This window comes from Glarea lozoyensis (genome assembly GCF_000409485.1).
Source record: "Glarea lozoyensis ATCC 20868 chromosome Unknown GLAREA7, whole genome shotgun sequence".
Lineage (NCBI taxonomy): Eukaryota > Fungi > Ascomycota > Leotiomycetes > Helotiales > Helotiaceae > Glarea > Glarea lozoyensis.
This window is the reverse complement of record NW_007361002.1, coordinates 2263531-2279997: the sequence shown is the minus strand read 5'-3', so window position 1 is coordinate 2279997 and position 16467 is coordinate 2263531. Positions and strand designations below refer to the sequence as shown.

General features: G+C 46.3%; 3 protein-coding genes across 3 annotated transcripts; 2 read left to right on the top strand and 1 right to left on the bottom strand.

Moving 5' to 3' along the window:
• Positions 1-301: 301 nt before the first annotated feature.
• GLAREA_01905 (amino acid permease) lies at positions 302-1959 on the top strand (the record flags this gene model as incomplete). The annotated part of the gene is made up of 2 exons (XM_008089121.1): positions 302-834; positions 882-1959. 2 exons carry the CDS (start codon positions 302-304, stop codon positions 1957-1959), a joined length of 1611 nt encoding a protein of 536 aa, XP_008087312.1.
• Positions 1960-7787: 5828 nt separating this feature from the next.
• GLAREA_01904 (GTPase activation, GAP) lies at positions 7788-13420 on the top strand (the record flags this gene model as incomplete). The annotated part of the gene is made up of 8 exons (XM_008089120.1): positions 7788-7908; positions 7960-8093; positions 8140-8388; positions 8442-10035; positions 10084-10240; positions 11150-12094; positions 12146-12241; positions 12289-13420. 8 exons carry the CDS (start codon positions 7788-7790, stop codon positions 13418-13420), a joined length of 4428 nt encoding a protein of 1475 aa, XP_008087311.1.
• Positions 13421-14198: 778 nt separating this feature from the next.
• On the bottom strand, positions 14199-15951 carry GLAREA_01903 ((Trans)glycosidase; the record flags this gene model as incomplete). The annotated part of the gene is made up of 3 exons (XM_008089119.1): positions 14199-14917; positions 14966-15788; positions 15850-15951. The coding sequence occupies 3 exons, from the start codon at positions 15949-15951 to the stop codon at positions 14199-14201; spliced, it is 1644 nt and encodes a 547-aa protein (XP_008087310.1).
• Positions 15952-16467: the final 516 nt, after the last annotated feature.

Genomic DNA, 16467 nt, shown 5'->3' with positions numbered 1-16467 from the left:
GGATAGTTAAAGGGGGAAGATGGTCGAAAATCGCTCCTCGCTTGTGACACCACTAATTGACTAGCCAAGCGAACTGGCTATGGCGAAATCATTCCCACTTTTAGCATCATCGATCAAACTCTTCCACAGTTACGTTATGTGGCCCTCTACAACCCAATTACTAGAAGGATTTTATGCCGATAAGGCTACGGTAGTTACCAAGGGCTTGGAAGCGGCAGAGCCCACGTGGTAAGCTTTTCAAACATATATCTCCAATTGACGGCCCCGTATTTCTTCAACACTTGAGCTTCTGTTCGCAACAATGTCGGACATCCAGAAACCTCAATACGGAAGAACAGACGTGGATCTAGCTCGCGGCAATGGAGCGCAAGAAATCGATCCAGAAAGCGGCGTGAAGCGAGGTCTCAAAACTCGACATCTGAGTATGATGGCCCTGGCAGGAATCATAGGACCTGGTCTCCTCGTCGGATCCGGAGGTGCACTCTCAAGTGGTGGACCAGCGGCTCTGCTGATCGGATTCGGAGTGATTGGTATAATTGCTTTCAGTATCATGCAGTCGTTGGGAGAGATCACGACTTTATATCCGACGGGAGGAGCTTTCACAAGTCTGGCCGACCGGTTCGTTGATAAGGCGTTTGGGGTGGCGGTTGGATGGAATTACTTCATTATCTGGGCTGCTGTCCTGGCTAATGAATATAATGCTGTCTCTTCGATTTTCGTCTTTTGGAGCGACAAGGTCCCTTTGTGGGGATATTTCTTGCTCTTCTGGTTTGCGTTTCTAGCATTCCAGCTTCTTGGAGTTGAGGCATTCGGGGAGGCCGAATTTTGGCTTGCGTGGGTTGTTCCTCAACGGTCGAGAAGTTCAATGCTAACCCTTTCAGTCTTCTCAAACTCGGTGGCTTGGTAGCTTATTTCCTCTTTGCTATCGTGTATGCAGCAGGAGGTCTGAAAGGCCAAGATGGAGCGTTAGGGTTTCGTTATTGGAATGACCCCGGAGCCTTTGCCGACGGGTTTCCAGGTGTTGCAAAGGTCTTTGTATTCTGCTCAACCTTCTATGCTGGTGTAGAATCAGTGGCTGTTGCTGCTACAGAAACTCGAAATCCACGACATGCAGTTCCTTTGGCAATTCGTCAAGTATTTTGGCGTATCCTGTTCATATACATGGGTTCTGCCTTTTTTTTTGGTCTAACATGCCCTTCCAACGCTGACGGTCTTGTCAATGGTGGTAGCAGAGCTTTGAAATCGCCAATGACAGTTGCGATCCAGAACGCTGGCTGGGAAGGAGGAGTACACCTCGTGAATGCTTTCATCTTCGCCACATGTCTTTCAGCAACCAATAGTTCGATATATATTGGCTCTCGAACGATTCTATTCATGGCTCAGGAAGGAAAGGCTCCAAAATTCCTGGGATACACAGACAAGCGAGGCGTTCCAATCTTCGCCATCATCTTCACAAATCTGTTCGGTGCTCTATCCATGATGAATGTAAGCACAGGTGCTAGTGCAGCATATGGATACATCGTAAATCTGAGCGGTGTATCAACTTTCTTAGTTTGGGGATCAATCTCTTTCACCCACATTCGCTTCCGACAAGCTTGGGTATCTCAAGGGCGAACTGTTGATCAATTACCATTCAAATCGCTCTGGTATCCATGGAACGCATATTTCGGACTGGGCGCGAACATATTCCTGGCATTCATCCAAGGCTGGACAACCTTCGCACCTTTCGATGCTGGATTATTTGTCGATGCGTATATTCTTCTCCCGCTTTTCCCTGTTATTTACTTCGCTTATAAATTCTACTTCAAAACTCGGTTTTGGCGATTGCACGAAATCGATCTCGACTCTGGAAGGAGGGTTGATCTTGATGCCGCAGTTGAGGAGGAATATTCCGGATCTGATGATGGTCTACATCCAAGGAAGCAGGCTCTTTGGCGTAGGCTTGCAAAGAACTTCTGATGGAAACCTTGAAACGGGGCCTGACTTCGCGCAATTCGGGTTGAATTTGATTGTTAGGCCCGGCCCAGTTTCAAACAATTTTAATCCGTTATACTGCCGAAACTCGCTTCACAGTTACAAAGCGAGTTGCCTTTTAAAACTATATCAAGGGTTATTCCAGTGGTGAACAACATACGTGCCTAGATCCAGCAGTCATGGGTTCGAGCTGTAATTGTTGTGGATACCATTCTGCCCAAAAGTCCGAACAAACTAATGCTAATGCAAACAAGCAATTGAAACTTCTATGTATCTTCGGAAGGCTCTTTCCAACTAGCAAACTATGTTCTCAGCAAAGATACCAGGGCGCAAGTGGCGAGTTAGCTGATTCTTTTTTACATGCACAAAAACAGTTACTCACATCTACAAACCACTCAACTATCACCTCTCAAGTTCTCTATCAATCTCGCTATAATATTCTGTCTTAGAAACAAGCTATCACCGCTTCAATCTGTTCTAGGGATGGAAGTCCCACTGATCGCACTTATGCTAAATGTGCAAGTCACCGCCATCCCCAGACAAAGTACATATACAGCCAATATATTTCAAAACAATACGTTATGCTTTCACATACGACCATAGACTAGAGAACATTGGGCATCCCGTCCGCTCTGCCATACACAAGCTCTAGATCGGCAGATTAGTAGTTGGGTGGGTGACCACCAGCGAATACCTGCTGTTGTATGTTTTTGGTTTTTTCAACATTTTTGGGTCTCGCTTAGCTTTTGTTCCCCTGACATGCAGGTGTGGAGTTAGAGGGATAGCTTTTTGGAAAATGAGTGAAAAATGAAGGAGAAGAAGAAGTTTAACGGCTATTAAAGGTAAGGTTTAGGAAATACAGGACGTTACATCTGGAAAACTCCGCTTCGTTTTCGAATTTCCCTTTTCGCTTAGCACATCATCAGGTGTTGTCAGGATCCATTTCCGTAACAATTAACTAAATTCAATATTTCGAGACACTTATTTACTATATATCAAGCTCCTAGTCCTAATACAAATATCTTGTTTCAAACAATCCGTAGTTGAAACCAGACACCCCTCAGTAAACAAATTCCCCACGGGTGGGAAAAAACCCCTTTCTTAATTTTATCTTGAACTTACAAGAATTTATATATTATACAAAGTAGTTGGTATAAAGGGGCGAAAGTTTTGAGTAATGCTGCTTTAGAGTGATAGCATTACTTGTGAAAACTGCCTCTCTCTATAAGTGGACGAGTCATCACGTACCTTCTTACATGGAAGGGGTTGATGAAGTTTGATGCTAACGAACACGACACTTCTGCCTCTCGGCCAAGACCTAGGGTCTTTGTTTTCAGGTTCTCCTGATTCTCTTGTAAGCCGCATGGCCAATGGGGACCTTGACTTGAAAATGTGTTTTTGTGACTCTCACAATGAGAAGTGATTGTGTTTACAACCTGTAAAACGAAGAAGTCCCGTTGTTACTCTATGTTGTAATAGCAGCTTGGAAATAGTATTTTTCGAACGCTGTCTGGTACTGGCACGATATATCACGTTTAAACATCGACATCGAGGATTTTTCTGCAACGGAAATTCTCGATAGAGTATTTACCAAGTCAGATGCAGATGTTATCTCAGAAAGCGCCCCATTGTCTCGAACAAGTAATCAATCATATGAGCTCCATCTTGACTGTACTATTATCTTCTTGTAGTAGCAACTTACATGTTATATATCTACTATTCTTCACGGAAATGTTCCAGCCCAAGCAATTGAAGGCGAAATGGGCCAAATGATCAATTTGTGGAAGGAAGACATAGATTGACTCTTCCTCCTATATTCACGACGTATGATTCCTTTTACCTGGTCTTTGACCACATATGCTCAACCATTTAGTGGAAAGATGGTCTTCTGAAAACTTCCAAATACCGTTAGTTTGTCTTACAATAAGTTCCAAAGTACCTAATCAGGAAGCTCACTCAATCAAAAAGCAGTCAGTCAGCTAGGTATGGGTGGTAATCTATCAGACATGATAGTATAATTGAGAGTGAAATTGCAAGTGCGTTTAATGAATAGTACATTCCGCAGAGGAATGCAGTAGTTTAGATAGAACTCTCTAGAATACTTAGGACTCCTACAGCTATCATTTAGAAACAGGCGATATTTGCTGTACGCTCCCTGTTTCATCCGCGATATAGTTAAATTTATTTCTTAGCAAGTCTCATTGGGGTTATAAACAAAGTGTGCCTTTCGCAGCGCATTCTGGATATGTTTCACGAATGAGCGGAAAGGAATCTAGGATAGGATAAATACGGAAACTGGGATGAACAGAGCCGCTGCATTACTGCTGAACGTTTTGAGCTTTAGGAACTTAAGTAATTCGTGAAAGCTATTCCAGTAAGCACCTGTGCAAGTGAGAAAACAATTAACTGGCAGATATCCGTACCATTGCAATGTGTTTTGTTTTACATTTGTGTTTTGCACTTTTGGAAATTGGTTCTCATAATTTCATGGGTAAGACACCCGCCAATGAATTATCAACCAGTGATGGCACAAAGTGCTTACCACAAACGGGGGCTCAACGCAGATCATTCTTAAAATGACATCGTTGCAGAAACATTCAATGCCACAGCACGGCATGTTCCGGGAATCAACTCATCCCACTGGGGAGGTCAAAATCTGATTACACATTTTTTGTCCAAGGAGGCCTCATTGGCTGCTAAACCCTTTGAACTGACTGCGAAACAGAGGCGTCAAAGTCATAAGGCAATACGACGTCGATTGGAAATTGACTGAAGATCAGATACGTAGGTGTAAATGTACGAGCGTACATATGAAGGGGTAGATCGACGCTCAATAATACTCCTGCGAGTAACCGAACCGTTGCAAGACATTGAAATACTTCATACGAAAGCAACGATCCAAAGGCAATCGCGAAAATGTCGCAAAATGAGTCCAAAGAGCGGTCAACGGATCGAATGGCACATCGATTCAGAGAATATCAGTTGACGATGGGCGACCGCCCTTGGAATCTCTTGATATGCGATAGTGGATGGTATATCTGATTCGTGAAAACCTTTCCTGTTATCAGACTTATCTTAGCCTACACGCTGAGGTGCAGGCGACCTTCTCGCGTGTCACTAAGAATGGAGAAAACCAGCGTTTATCATGCATAGGGACGCACCAAAGTCTGCAGCGCGGGAAGGCGCAGATTCGGTTCCATGACAGGAACACGGATAGGTTGTATTTTGCAAAGGCTATGATCGACTAGCAGATAGAGCGAATTCTTGATCCAACTACTTACCTGAGGTGGCTCAACATATCTGCTCTCTCCGAGGCCTGCGGTGATGAGAGGCTGTGTATCGATAGATCGTCTTGGTATGTTTCGCATAGAACGAGATTGTAAAAGTCTCCAAAAATTCTTTGGAAAATTAGATAGTGGGGTTTCACGGAGGACGGTGTAAACTTCACGATAAACGGTCTAAACCCCTGACAAGACAACCTGGAAACATCCACATGATGATAAAGAGAAAGGCCGTGCGCGATGTTGTGCCGCAAAGTACTACATTGCGGTGATGGTTTGCATCCCAAGCTGTTTTCGACATCGTTGAAGTACATGAGAGGATGAGCCATCTCGGGAGAAGCAAGTTGTCTGGGACCCATCTCTGTGGACGACACCGACGCGTATTAGCTTGTGCTCCGTACATACCTAGGATAGGGAATAGGTATTCATCGTTTGCCCTCGAGTTGACCCTTTCCAGACACCGCAGCAAGAACTCTCAGCAGCGGTAGTGGTCCGTGGGTGGATTGTTGGAGATCCCCCTCACTTGAAGGATTTCCCCCGCATTGTTTTCGTTTTGACCATAAAGAAAGCGTTTTCAAGATGAGGGTTGTGGCTCTGAAATTCAGAAAGCACTTGCAAATCGTCATGTGTCCAGATTCCAGAAGCATTTCCTTCCGCCGCTCTTTCTCGTTACCTTCTCAAACGATTGCCAGCCCTCGCGAACAGCTAGCTAGCTCTAACTCTTTTGGTACGAGTACCGTCAGGCACAAGTAATCGGCTTTCACGGACAAACCCCTGAGGCTACTAGTACTAGAAATAGGTACAGTCCCAAAATGGATAGTTGGGCTTTAATGCGGCCGCGTCTTGGAGAAACCGGATTCGTACTGTATATCAGACCTTTCTGGAAGTCCGCCCGTGGTCTGCTTAGTCGTTGATCGAAATTTAATAGCGTGATACAGGTAGGTACCTGAATCGGGCGAAGAACTTCAGATCAAACCTGAGTGGCGGGTCCTTCAATGCTTTCTGTCTGCAAATTTCTAAAGACGATTTGCTGCCGTCTCATGTTCGATGGTTTTTTTCTCATAAGCGCCCGTGTCTGATATTCCGTGGTACCAAGCTCGCTGCGAGGTAGTAGACAGAAAAATGATACCAACAGCCTCTGAGAAGAGGTTAGTGAGGAAAATCCGGTGCCATATGATTCCTTTGACGCGAACAAAACCATGACGGCGGCATGTACGGCATTTAGAGATGCAAACCAACGTCCAGGAGAATCGGAGTCAGATTGTGAATGAGGGATCGTGCGAATGCCTGTGCGGGCGTCTTGGCCATCTCTTTCCACTGCAAAGCACTGTTGATTTCTTGTCGCTGGCACGGCTGGTCCCATTTCCCATCTCAGTTCGGAGAGCCTAATGGTCGTAAAGAAGCAGAAATACGACGTCAAAGTCGCACCGTAGGCTCGAGCCAGTTCTGTAGGTGTAATCATGAACGTCTGAGACCACCTGCATGTGAGCAGTACGTACCCGCGCACTGAAATTGCACTTGCATCTTCGATTGAGAGCGGAGAAATATTACTCTGTATCTGTATCAGAAACGGAACATAATGCGTTGCGAAAGAAATCGAAATAGAATTAAACAAAAATACGTGGAAATATTTTCGGCGGTTATTTGTTTGTCAGGTTGTCGTTGCGGTGCGGTGCGTGCGGTAGGGGCCCCTTTGGTCTCGAGGAGGAAACTTTGGGAAGAACGGTTCTCGGCTGCCCCTGGCACTCCTTCGTAAACCTGGTGGACTGTGGGAAGTGGAGAGGGTCCCTCTTCTCATCGCCGCTTCCCTGTGTGCTGTGTTTCAGTCTTCATTTACCTGCATCCCCATCTACACCTCCGTCCGATGAACCTTTGATTCTTTCCACTCGACTAAATTCCAGCTCCAGCTCCAAATAGCCTCTTCGCAACCCATTTGCATCCGCCGCTTGTTCTTCCTTTGCGCCATCCAATCTGCTCCATATCGCATCTCGCTCCAGCCTTCCTGCCTGGTCCCCTCTACAAACCAAACCCAAATTCCACGACTGCATCCGGAACTTTTTCCGACCAGAAGCCAGACATTCTGCGTCATCTTAACACACGCCACGAGGAGCCCTGCAGCAGAGATCGAGTCGCTGAGACCTGTTGTAATTAGAGGAATCCCTTCGTTGTCGTATCTGCTATCCAAACAAGCCGCTCGCTGGTCGAAATACGAAGCCGCTCTTCACATCCTATCTCATGAATCGAATACAAAGATAACATAGCATCAGAAGCGGGTAAATACCGACATTGATTCGCTCGCGCCCAGGTCAGACGTTGTTGGGTCCCGAGTGGAATTTGAGTCCTTTGTTCCAACAAGGACGACAAGGACTTGTGGAGCGATTTAGGTCGATAGGAATTGCAGCTCCAGTGAACACAACAACCCCTCCTTCAATTTCTTGCTGAGTTCAAATGACTAGCGTGATGCTTCAAACCCCGTCCAGGGCATCTACAGCTTCTTCTTCGTCCTTCCAACCGGTATCACGCCAAAACACCATGTCTTCTCACGATGGAGGACGTTCTGTTCGCCAGTCGAAACGCTACTCGATGACAACACTCTATCTGTCCATGTCTGCGAACGAAAAGGACTTGGAAATCGAGGATGATCTTGCCAAAGGTAGAGTCTCCATCAATCATACGAATTGAATAGATTCTAACTCGTACCTAGCTCAGAAAATCTTACGAGACCTCAAGTCGAAAATCTCCTCCCAATCAAAGAAGAACTTCGTGTTAGAAAAGGATGTTAGATATCTAGACTCGCGGATAGCACTGTTGATTCAGAATCGAATGGCATTAGAAGAGGTAGGCACGCTCTGAATTGTGCACGCGCAAAGCTAATATACAGCAGCAAAATGAGGTTGCAAGCCATTTGGAGGACGCATCAGATTTGCAAGAAGGTTTCTTTCCGAACGACGAAAAGACCCAGAAATACGGCAATTTGTTATTTCTCTTGCAGTCTGAACCTCGGCATATCGCACACCTCTGTCGTCTTGTCACAATGGCAGAGATCGACTCTTTGCTCCAAACCGTCATGTTCACAATCTATGGAAATCAATATGAAAGTCGTGAAGAGCATCTACTTTTGACTATGTTTCAGGTATTTTTATGTACAACTTTTTAATTTGGGCTATCAGCTAACCTCCCCTGAAGTCTGTTCTCACCTATCAATTTGACAATACTCCCGAATACTCCTCCTTACTTCGCGCAAACACTCCAGTCTCACGCATGATGACAACATATACACGCAGAGGTCCGGGGCAGAGCTATCTGAAGACTGTCTTAGCCGATCGGATCAATGGACTCATTGAGCTGAAGGACCTTGACTTGGAAATCAACCCATTAAAAGTCTACGAACGAATGATCGAGCAGATCGAAGCGGACACTGGAAGTCTTCCAGCTTCTTTACCGAGAGGAGTGACTGCAGAACAGGCAGCAGATAATACCCAGGTTCAAGCTATCATCGAGCCTCGATTGACAATGCTTATGGAGATAGCCAACGGATTCTTGAGTACAATCATAGAAGGGTTGGAAGAGACACCATATGGTATCAGATGGATATGCAAACAAATTCGAAGTCTCACGAAGCGCAAATATCCAGATGCTAACGATCAAGTTATCTGCACATTGATTGGAGGATTCTTTTTCTTACGTTTCATTAATCCTGCAATTGTCACCCCAAAATCATACATGCTTATCGATGGAACGCCTGCGGAGAGACCGAGACGAACGTTGACCTTGATCGCGAAAATGCTGCAAAATTTGGCGAACAAACCTTCATACGCCAAGGAACCATATATGGCCAAATTGCAGCCTTTCATCCAGCAAAACAAGGAGCGAGTGAACAAGTTCATGCTCGATCTCTGCGAGGTCCAAGATTTCTACGAGAGCCTGGAAATGGATAACTATGTTGCTCTTTCGAAAAAGGACTTGGAGTTATCGATTACTCTGAACGAAGTCTATGCGACACATGCCCTGTTGGAGAAACACAGCAACGAGCTCAACAAAGATGATAATTCTCATCTCGCTGTGATATTGGCGGATTTAGGAACAGCCCCTCCCCAGTTACCACGAAAGGAGAACAGGGCCATCAATTTACCGCTATTCAGTAAATGGGAGACCGCTATCGACGATTTGACAGCGGCGCTGGACATCACCCAAGAAGAAGTCTTCTTTATGGAAGCGAAGTCAACGTTCGTGCAAATCATGAGATCGATACCCAGTAACAGTGCCGTTGCACGGAGACCACTTCGTCTTGAGCGTGTTGCTGATGCCGCAGCTACATCTCGAAATGATGCCGTTATGGTACGAAAAGGTATACGTGCAATGGAACTTTTGAGCCAGTTACAAGAGCTTGGAGTTATTGACAAGTCCGATCAATTCAGTACTCTCCGTGATGAGGTTGAGCAAGAGCTGCAGCACCTTGGCTCTCTCAAGGATGGTGTGATTGTTGAAACCCAAAAACTAGACGAGGTCTTTAAGACAATTCGTGACCACAATTCGTACTTGGTGGGCCAGCTCGAAACATACAAAAGCTATCTTCACAATGTCCGCAGTCAGAGCGAAGGTACCAGACGGAAACAGCAGAAACACCAGGTCCTCGGTCCATATAAATTTACTCACCAACAACTCGAAAAAGAAGGTGTCATTCAGAAGAGTAATGTGCCAGACAACAGGAGAGCTAACATCTACTTCAACTTCACTAGCCCTCTTCCTGGCACTTTCGTTATTTCGCTTCACTACAAGGGTATGTATATCCTTATAATCTGTTACAATTCCAAACTAACATTTCCAGGACGCAACCGTGGGCTGCTAGAGCTCGATCTTAAGCTGGATGATCTTCTCGAGATGCAAAAAGACAACCAAGAAGATTTAGATCTCGAATACGTCCAATTCAATGTTCCAAAGGTTCTCGCTCTACTAAACAAACGATTTGCGAGAAAGAAGGGCTGGTAGTTTCTCAGAATCCGTGGATTTGCAACTCGAATACCACTTGCTGGGACATCGCAAATAGTTCCTGGGGACAGGGCGTTATAAGGATTTGATACTTGATGAGCGAAAGGCGCGCCATTGATTATGCTTTTGTTCTGCGTTCTATACCTTTGTTCTTCTCTTTCCTATTTTGCTCGAATTTTTTGGCAGTTTTCATGAGAATTCGCTCGTATATGGCTTGGAGAAGTTGATTTTCTGTTGCTCTTTCGTTATTTGGGAATGGGCGGCTGTTATCTTGGCTGGCTGGTCCGGGAGCTATGGCATGTTGGCCTACTTCCCCAACTTTGTTGTGTAAAATTGATGGATGACGATTGAGCTGGCGACTAGGAGAATAATTCTTGCACTTTGAATGAATATAACGGCGGCATGGAGTATGAGATGGGAATTGGTGGCTATGACTGGCTCGAAAGCGAGCGAGATTTAACTGTAATATCATGATGGAAAGATTCTTATCTTATTGCTCAGTCTTCGATGACGCTTTTTTCTGTGGAGCATGGTGATATCAATATGTCCCAGTAAGTGTAGTATTTTACGCTCGCGTTCTAACTAGTAAGCTAGAAATTTACCGACTAGCAACCAGTGTGGTGGTGTTGCGAGACAGAACTGCATGTAACACTCAGAATAAAGGAGCCATTTTTAGTTTATTCAATACATTTTATAGATTGGACTTATATATGTAGCTTTTTTGCACATTCGAGCTCGAGTTGCAATATTGAAAGCGGAAGATTGAACTCAGGTACACCAAGCCCATCTGAGACCTATCTCAAGGACGTTTAGAAAGGCCATGAAATAACTGGAAATTTTCGACATACCCTACTTTCTCTTTGAAGTGGTGACATTCCGTCGCGCATACAGAAACATTTTGATAGGGGGTGGGGCACCCCGCCATCACCCCGTCAACCGACCCCAGTAAATATTGAACCTCGAAACTTCGATGTCAATCTCAGCATTTGCGACAGCGACGACGACGACTTATCAGCATCGATAATGGCTAGGCTAGCGAGAGGAGATAGTGGCGATGAGCTTCCGGAGGTTACAGCTATAGTACCGAGTTCGAGAAACACAGGTCGAAGAGATGCAAAGAAGCGCGCTGGGACCGTATCGAATTCGCGAAAGGTTGCTGGAGGGGTGGGCGAGGAAAATGGAATTGAGAATGAAGCGACCGGAAGGGGGAAAGAAAAACCGCAGAACAAGGTCGACGAAAATGAAAGTCAGAAGGCGAAACCGCGGAAAAGAATTCTTAAACAGAAAACGGATAATCCATTATTACGGCCTCTGACGGCGACGACCGCTTCTTCCTCTGAACAATCGATTCGCAAGACAAGCGTCAAAACATTCTTAGTTGCGGAAAAAGAGATTGTGGCTGGACCAAAGAAGATTCAAATCACACAACCGGAGAAGGCGAAAATTAAGTCAAGAAGGAAGATTGAGGAAAGCGAGAGCGAGAGTGATGGGATGTCGGATTTTGTAGTAAGCGACGATGAGAGTGTGTTTCTTATTGAGAGTAGCGAGGAGGAAGTGGAAGAGGTGGCTAAGACACTACCTAGAAGTGTCAGAAGACTGGTCAGAGGGAGAAGACCTGTGAGAGAGCAGACACCCGAGGATTTGGGTGGTGGGGAGGAGAGTGAGGATGATGATTTGGTGGGGAGGATTAAGAAATTGAGTATGGGGGAACCAGAGAAACAGCGGAGGAATGAGATGTCGTCCAGGGAACGTCCAGAAGACTTGGAGACTAGAACGAAAAAGGAGCCAGTGATGAAGAAGAAGGTGGAAGATTTGGGTTTAGATCTCGATGACCAATTTTCACATCGATTGTAAGTCTTGCCTATTCTCTGTACAAGATGACACGACTAATTCTCTACTAGTTTACCACAGCCAATTATACCAAGAAAAGAACCTTTGCCAAAGAAAAAGTCTCAACCACCCAGCTCAGATTTAGAAGACCCCTTCACACTACGATTGTAAGCTTCCCAATCTGTCTAGGGTTACGCATCTAACAGCCGATCAGCTCTCCCTCACAAACCAAGCCTAAGAAACCCTCCAAGAAAGCGCAATTCACAACTCCTCCCAGTAGTCCTGATTTAAAGCCGAGTAAATTCCTCTCACCAACCAAAAACCCACCCCGAATTCCAGACTCACCACACAAACCAGACTCCAACGAATTCTGGGACATCGACGTAATCAACGACTGGAACAACGAATACTCACCTCAAAAACCTATCCTCCCTACCCGCCCACTCTCAGACACACCCGGTAAACTCCTCTTCTCACCCGGCAAAAAAAGCCCTTCCAAACCCGACCGCGCAGCCAAAGCCGCCAAAAAAGCTTTTGCCGACACCAAAAACGCCCTCGCAGAATCCTTTCTCCAAGAACTAGACACTCAAATCACAGCCGGCCAAATCGCCACCCTCTCCGCTTCCACTGGCGGCGTCAAAATCATCTGGTCCAACAAACTCAACACCACAGCTGGTCGCGCGACTTGGAAACGGGAGACGCTTAAATCGGCGACTGGGGTCACACATCGCCATCACGCAGCCATCGAACTCGCGTCGAAGGTTATCGATGATGAGGAGCGGCTGCTAAATGTGGTTGCGCATGAGTTCTGCCATCTCGCGAATTTCATGGTGAGTGGTATCAAAGATCGACCGCATGGAAAGGAGTTTAAAGAGTGGGCGGCGAAAGTGTCGAGGGTCTTTGGGGCGAGGGGCGTGGAAGTCACGACGAAACATGGGTATGAGATTGCGTATAAATTTCGCTGGGAGTGTGGGGATTGTGGGCTGGGGTTTGAGAGACATAGTCGGAGTATTGATACTAAACGGCATCGGTGTGGGGGGTGTAAGGGGGTTTTGGTGCAGGTTCGACCGGTGCCGAGGGAGGGGGTGGGGGAGGGGAAGGGAAAGGGGGGGACTCAGTATAATGAGTTTGTGAGGGAACATTTGGGGAGGGTTAGGGAGGAGAATCCGGGGAGTCCGTTGAAGGTTATTATGGGGTTGGTGGGGGAGAGGTGGAGGGAGATGAAGAGGGGGGAGGTGGGCGGGAATGAGGGTAGAGATAGGGGTGTGAAGGGGAAGGAGCCTGGAAAGGATGAGGTGGAGGATGTAGTTAGGAAGTTGGATTTCTTGGATTTGACGAGTCCTTGAGATCTTGTAGCGGGAACATAAGATTGATAGATGGGTCGTTGTTTGAGTCATGGTAGATATTGACATTACAGTTTCTTCTTGAGAAAAAGAAGGCAACTCGACCTCGAGTGGGAGAATAGGCGTCTGAGTAGGGTTGGTAAATAATGAATAATTTGCGCACTATACCACCTCTATATCAGGATGAGACTCTCTCGGTGGATTTTCTGCCTTGACTACAGATCAGTAGCTACACTAGAATCTCTTGTTAGTCCAAGAAGATCGTACACTTTAGATCTATCTCCTGCCGACCACGACCGTACAGTATTGTTTTAGAGGAGATAATGCACAACAACTTAGCTCACCACGTAGGTTTCATGTCTTCACAGGACTTAAATGCTCATAGAATATGTTACATTTCGTAAATCACAGTATCACAATATCTCAAAGTAATACATTATGAATATTGATTAGACTTTACAGCATTACACATCAATAGCTCCCACACAAATATACTTCGAAACAAAACCCATCTATTTTCTCATCCCAAACTTCAACAAACTAAGACCTTCAGGTATCTAAACCCCCAATCCCAAAGCACAAAGAATAAAAAACCACTCAATATAGAGTACACCAAAGTCAAAAATCTCTCAAATTTAATAGAATCAAAATAGGATATTCTAAAATACGCCTTCTAAAAATGCATCAGCCAAAAAAGCTATCCAAAAACCCCATACAATACATATAATGTAGTATTAAAAATCCCAAATCTCTCCATCCATAGCAAAGTTCTTTTTTAAGATTACAACAAGATCATTCCCATCCCTGCCATGCCCGCAACAACCACATATACACCCAAACTTAGCAGTCCTGTGTTCAAAGCCGGAACGGTAATCATACCCGCCGCAGCTTTAGATGTAGAGGAGGTCGACGCGCCGGACGATCCAGTTCCCGATCCTCCAGAAGCCCCAGCAGCCGTAGGCGCCGCGGTGACGGTTCCAGTTCCCGCGGCACCAGCAGCGGAAACGAGACTCGAGCACGAAGAGCTGGTGGAGCCAGATTGGACCTTTGCGTTTCCGCCGAAATCACACGCCGTCTTGGCGGATTTCTGGGAGACGTAGTATTGGTTAAAGGCGAAGGAAAGCTGTTGGGAGGCAGTGCAGACGGAATAGGCGCCGTAGACGCCTGTGGTGCCGTTAGCAGAGATGCCGGCGCAGGCGTTCTTGTCGAGGCCGCAGACGGTGTCGAAGAGGTCGGCGGTTTGATTGCCGGTGAGACCTGAGTTGGCGACGCAGGAGAGCGAAGAGACCATGCACTCGCAGAGTTGGGCGTTGGCGATGGGTGGGAGGTTGGAGGACGCTGCCCAGGCGGTTCCAGTTGCTGGACAGGCTGAAGCGACGGTGTTGGAGACGACATAAGCGGCTGAGGCGGTGTTAGAGGGTCGGACGGCGTTTAGTTGCGAGGAGAGGGCTGTGTAATCTGGAAGCTTGGAGGCAGTTGTTCCTGTGAGAGAGACGATACCTGGGTTTTGTCAGTATTTCGTAGTGATTGCTAGAAAAGAGCTATTACCGTAATCGTTGGCTTCCTGGAAATACATATACATGATACCACCTGACCAGACATTGGTCATGTTGGGACCGTAGATGGCCGCAACTTCAGTAAAGACGCGAGGTTGAACAGTGTTGCATCCGTACTCAGCAAAGAAAGCTGGGACAGAGAACTTCTCGAATTCCTTGGTACGTTGATCGAATCCAGACTCGGTGAAAGAGGAATCTCCGCACCAGGAGTAGATGTTGTATCCCCAGAAATCAATAGCTTCAGAAGCATCTCCACAGTTGAAGTAAGACGCCAAATCATCACGAATAGCAGCATCATCGTTGGTAGCATATCCGACACCAATGGTTCTGTAATTCTTGGTCTTGATATATGCCTTCATATCACGGACGGCAGCCTTGACGAAAGCACTGGCATCAGTGTTGGTGCGATCATTGGAAACCTCATTTCCAGCGAAGAATCCAAGGGTGTTGGTGTATCCAGCCAAAGCATCAACAACGCCCGCGTAGGTTGCAAAGAGCTCGGTGTTCCATTTAGGATCATCTCGAATAATCGAATCGACCGGGTTTGATAGGTCCTGAATAAGGTAGATGCCGTTGTCTGCAAGCAACTTCATGCAGAAGTCGTGGTTCGCGGAGGCGTTAATCGCATAGACTCGGATGGTGTTTACTCCCAAGGCAGCAATCAGAGGAACATCACGCGTACATCCAGCTTGGTCGGCTAGAGGATCTGTGAATTTGCCAGTTGCTGATGTTGACCCATTGGTGCTGACATCCTGTTGATATGCGATTCCCTTGATGAAGAACTCTGTGCCATTCTCGTAAAAGAAATGGGAGCCCTATATTAGAAGCCATGTGAGAAAAGAATGATTGAAAGAGGGTGGGGTTTTAGTCGCGTACCTTGATGACGATTGGAGGCAGGTCCGCTGCTGCTACCGCTGTAGCGAAGAGAGCCCCGCTGAGCACCGTCGCCGCAAATGAAGCAAGCCCGGAGGTCTTCATGGTTGTGATATGAGTATTATGAGAAGGATAATAGAAAGCGAGCACTGGAATGGACAATCACTTGATATCCCCAGAATCCGCGCAATGGTCGCTTAAGTGTTGGTGTCGTAATTGAGATCAGTTTAATTTAAGAAAACCAGCGTGAATGGAGGCTGCAATTGCCAGTCAACGAGTGTAGTGAGTGAGCGTATAGAAGAGGTTTGTGGAGATGAAATCGCACGACGGCGGAGAAGAGGTTGGAAATGACAAAAATAGAAGATTGAGGAATGCAGAAACCAGGAGGAAAGAGCGAGAGCGCCGTGAGATATGGTTCAAACAAAAGGAGTGGCGGCCGTGATCTGGAGACTCGTTTCGACGCACCCAAGAATACCAAGGGACAGCGATGCCAGAAATGGGCTGGGCAACTCTTGGGACCACACCCAAGACTTTGTGTGGATTGTCCGCGCAATCACAACAGAAACAACCGTAGGTAATAAGCCATTTCAGATCCAACTGGTGAATCGTAGCATGCACATG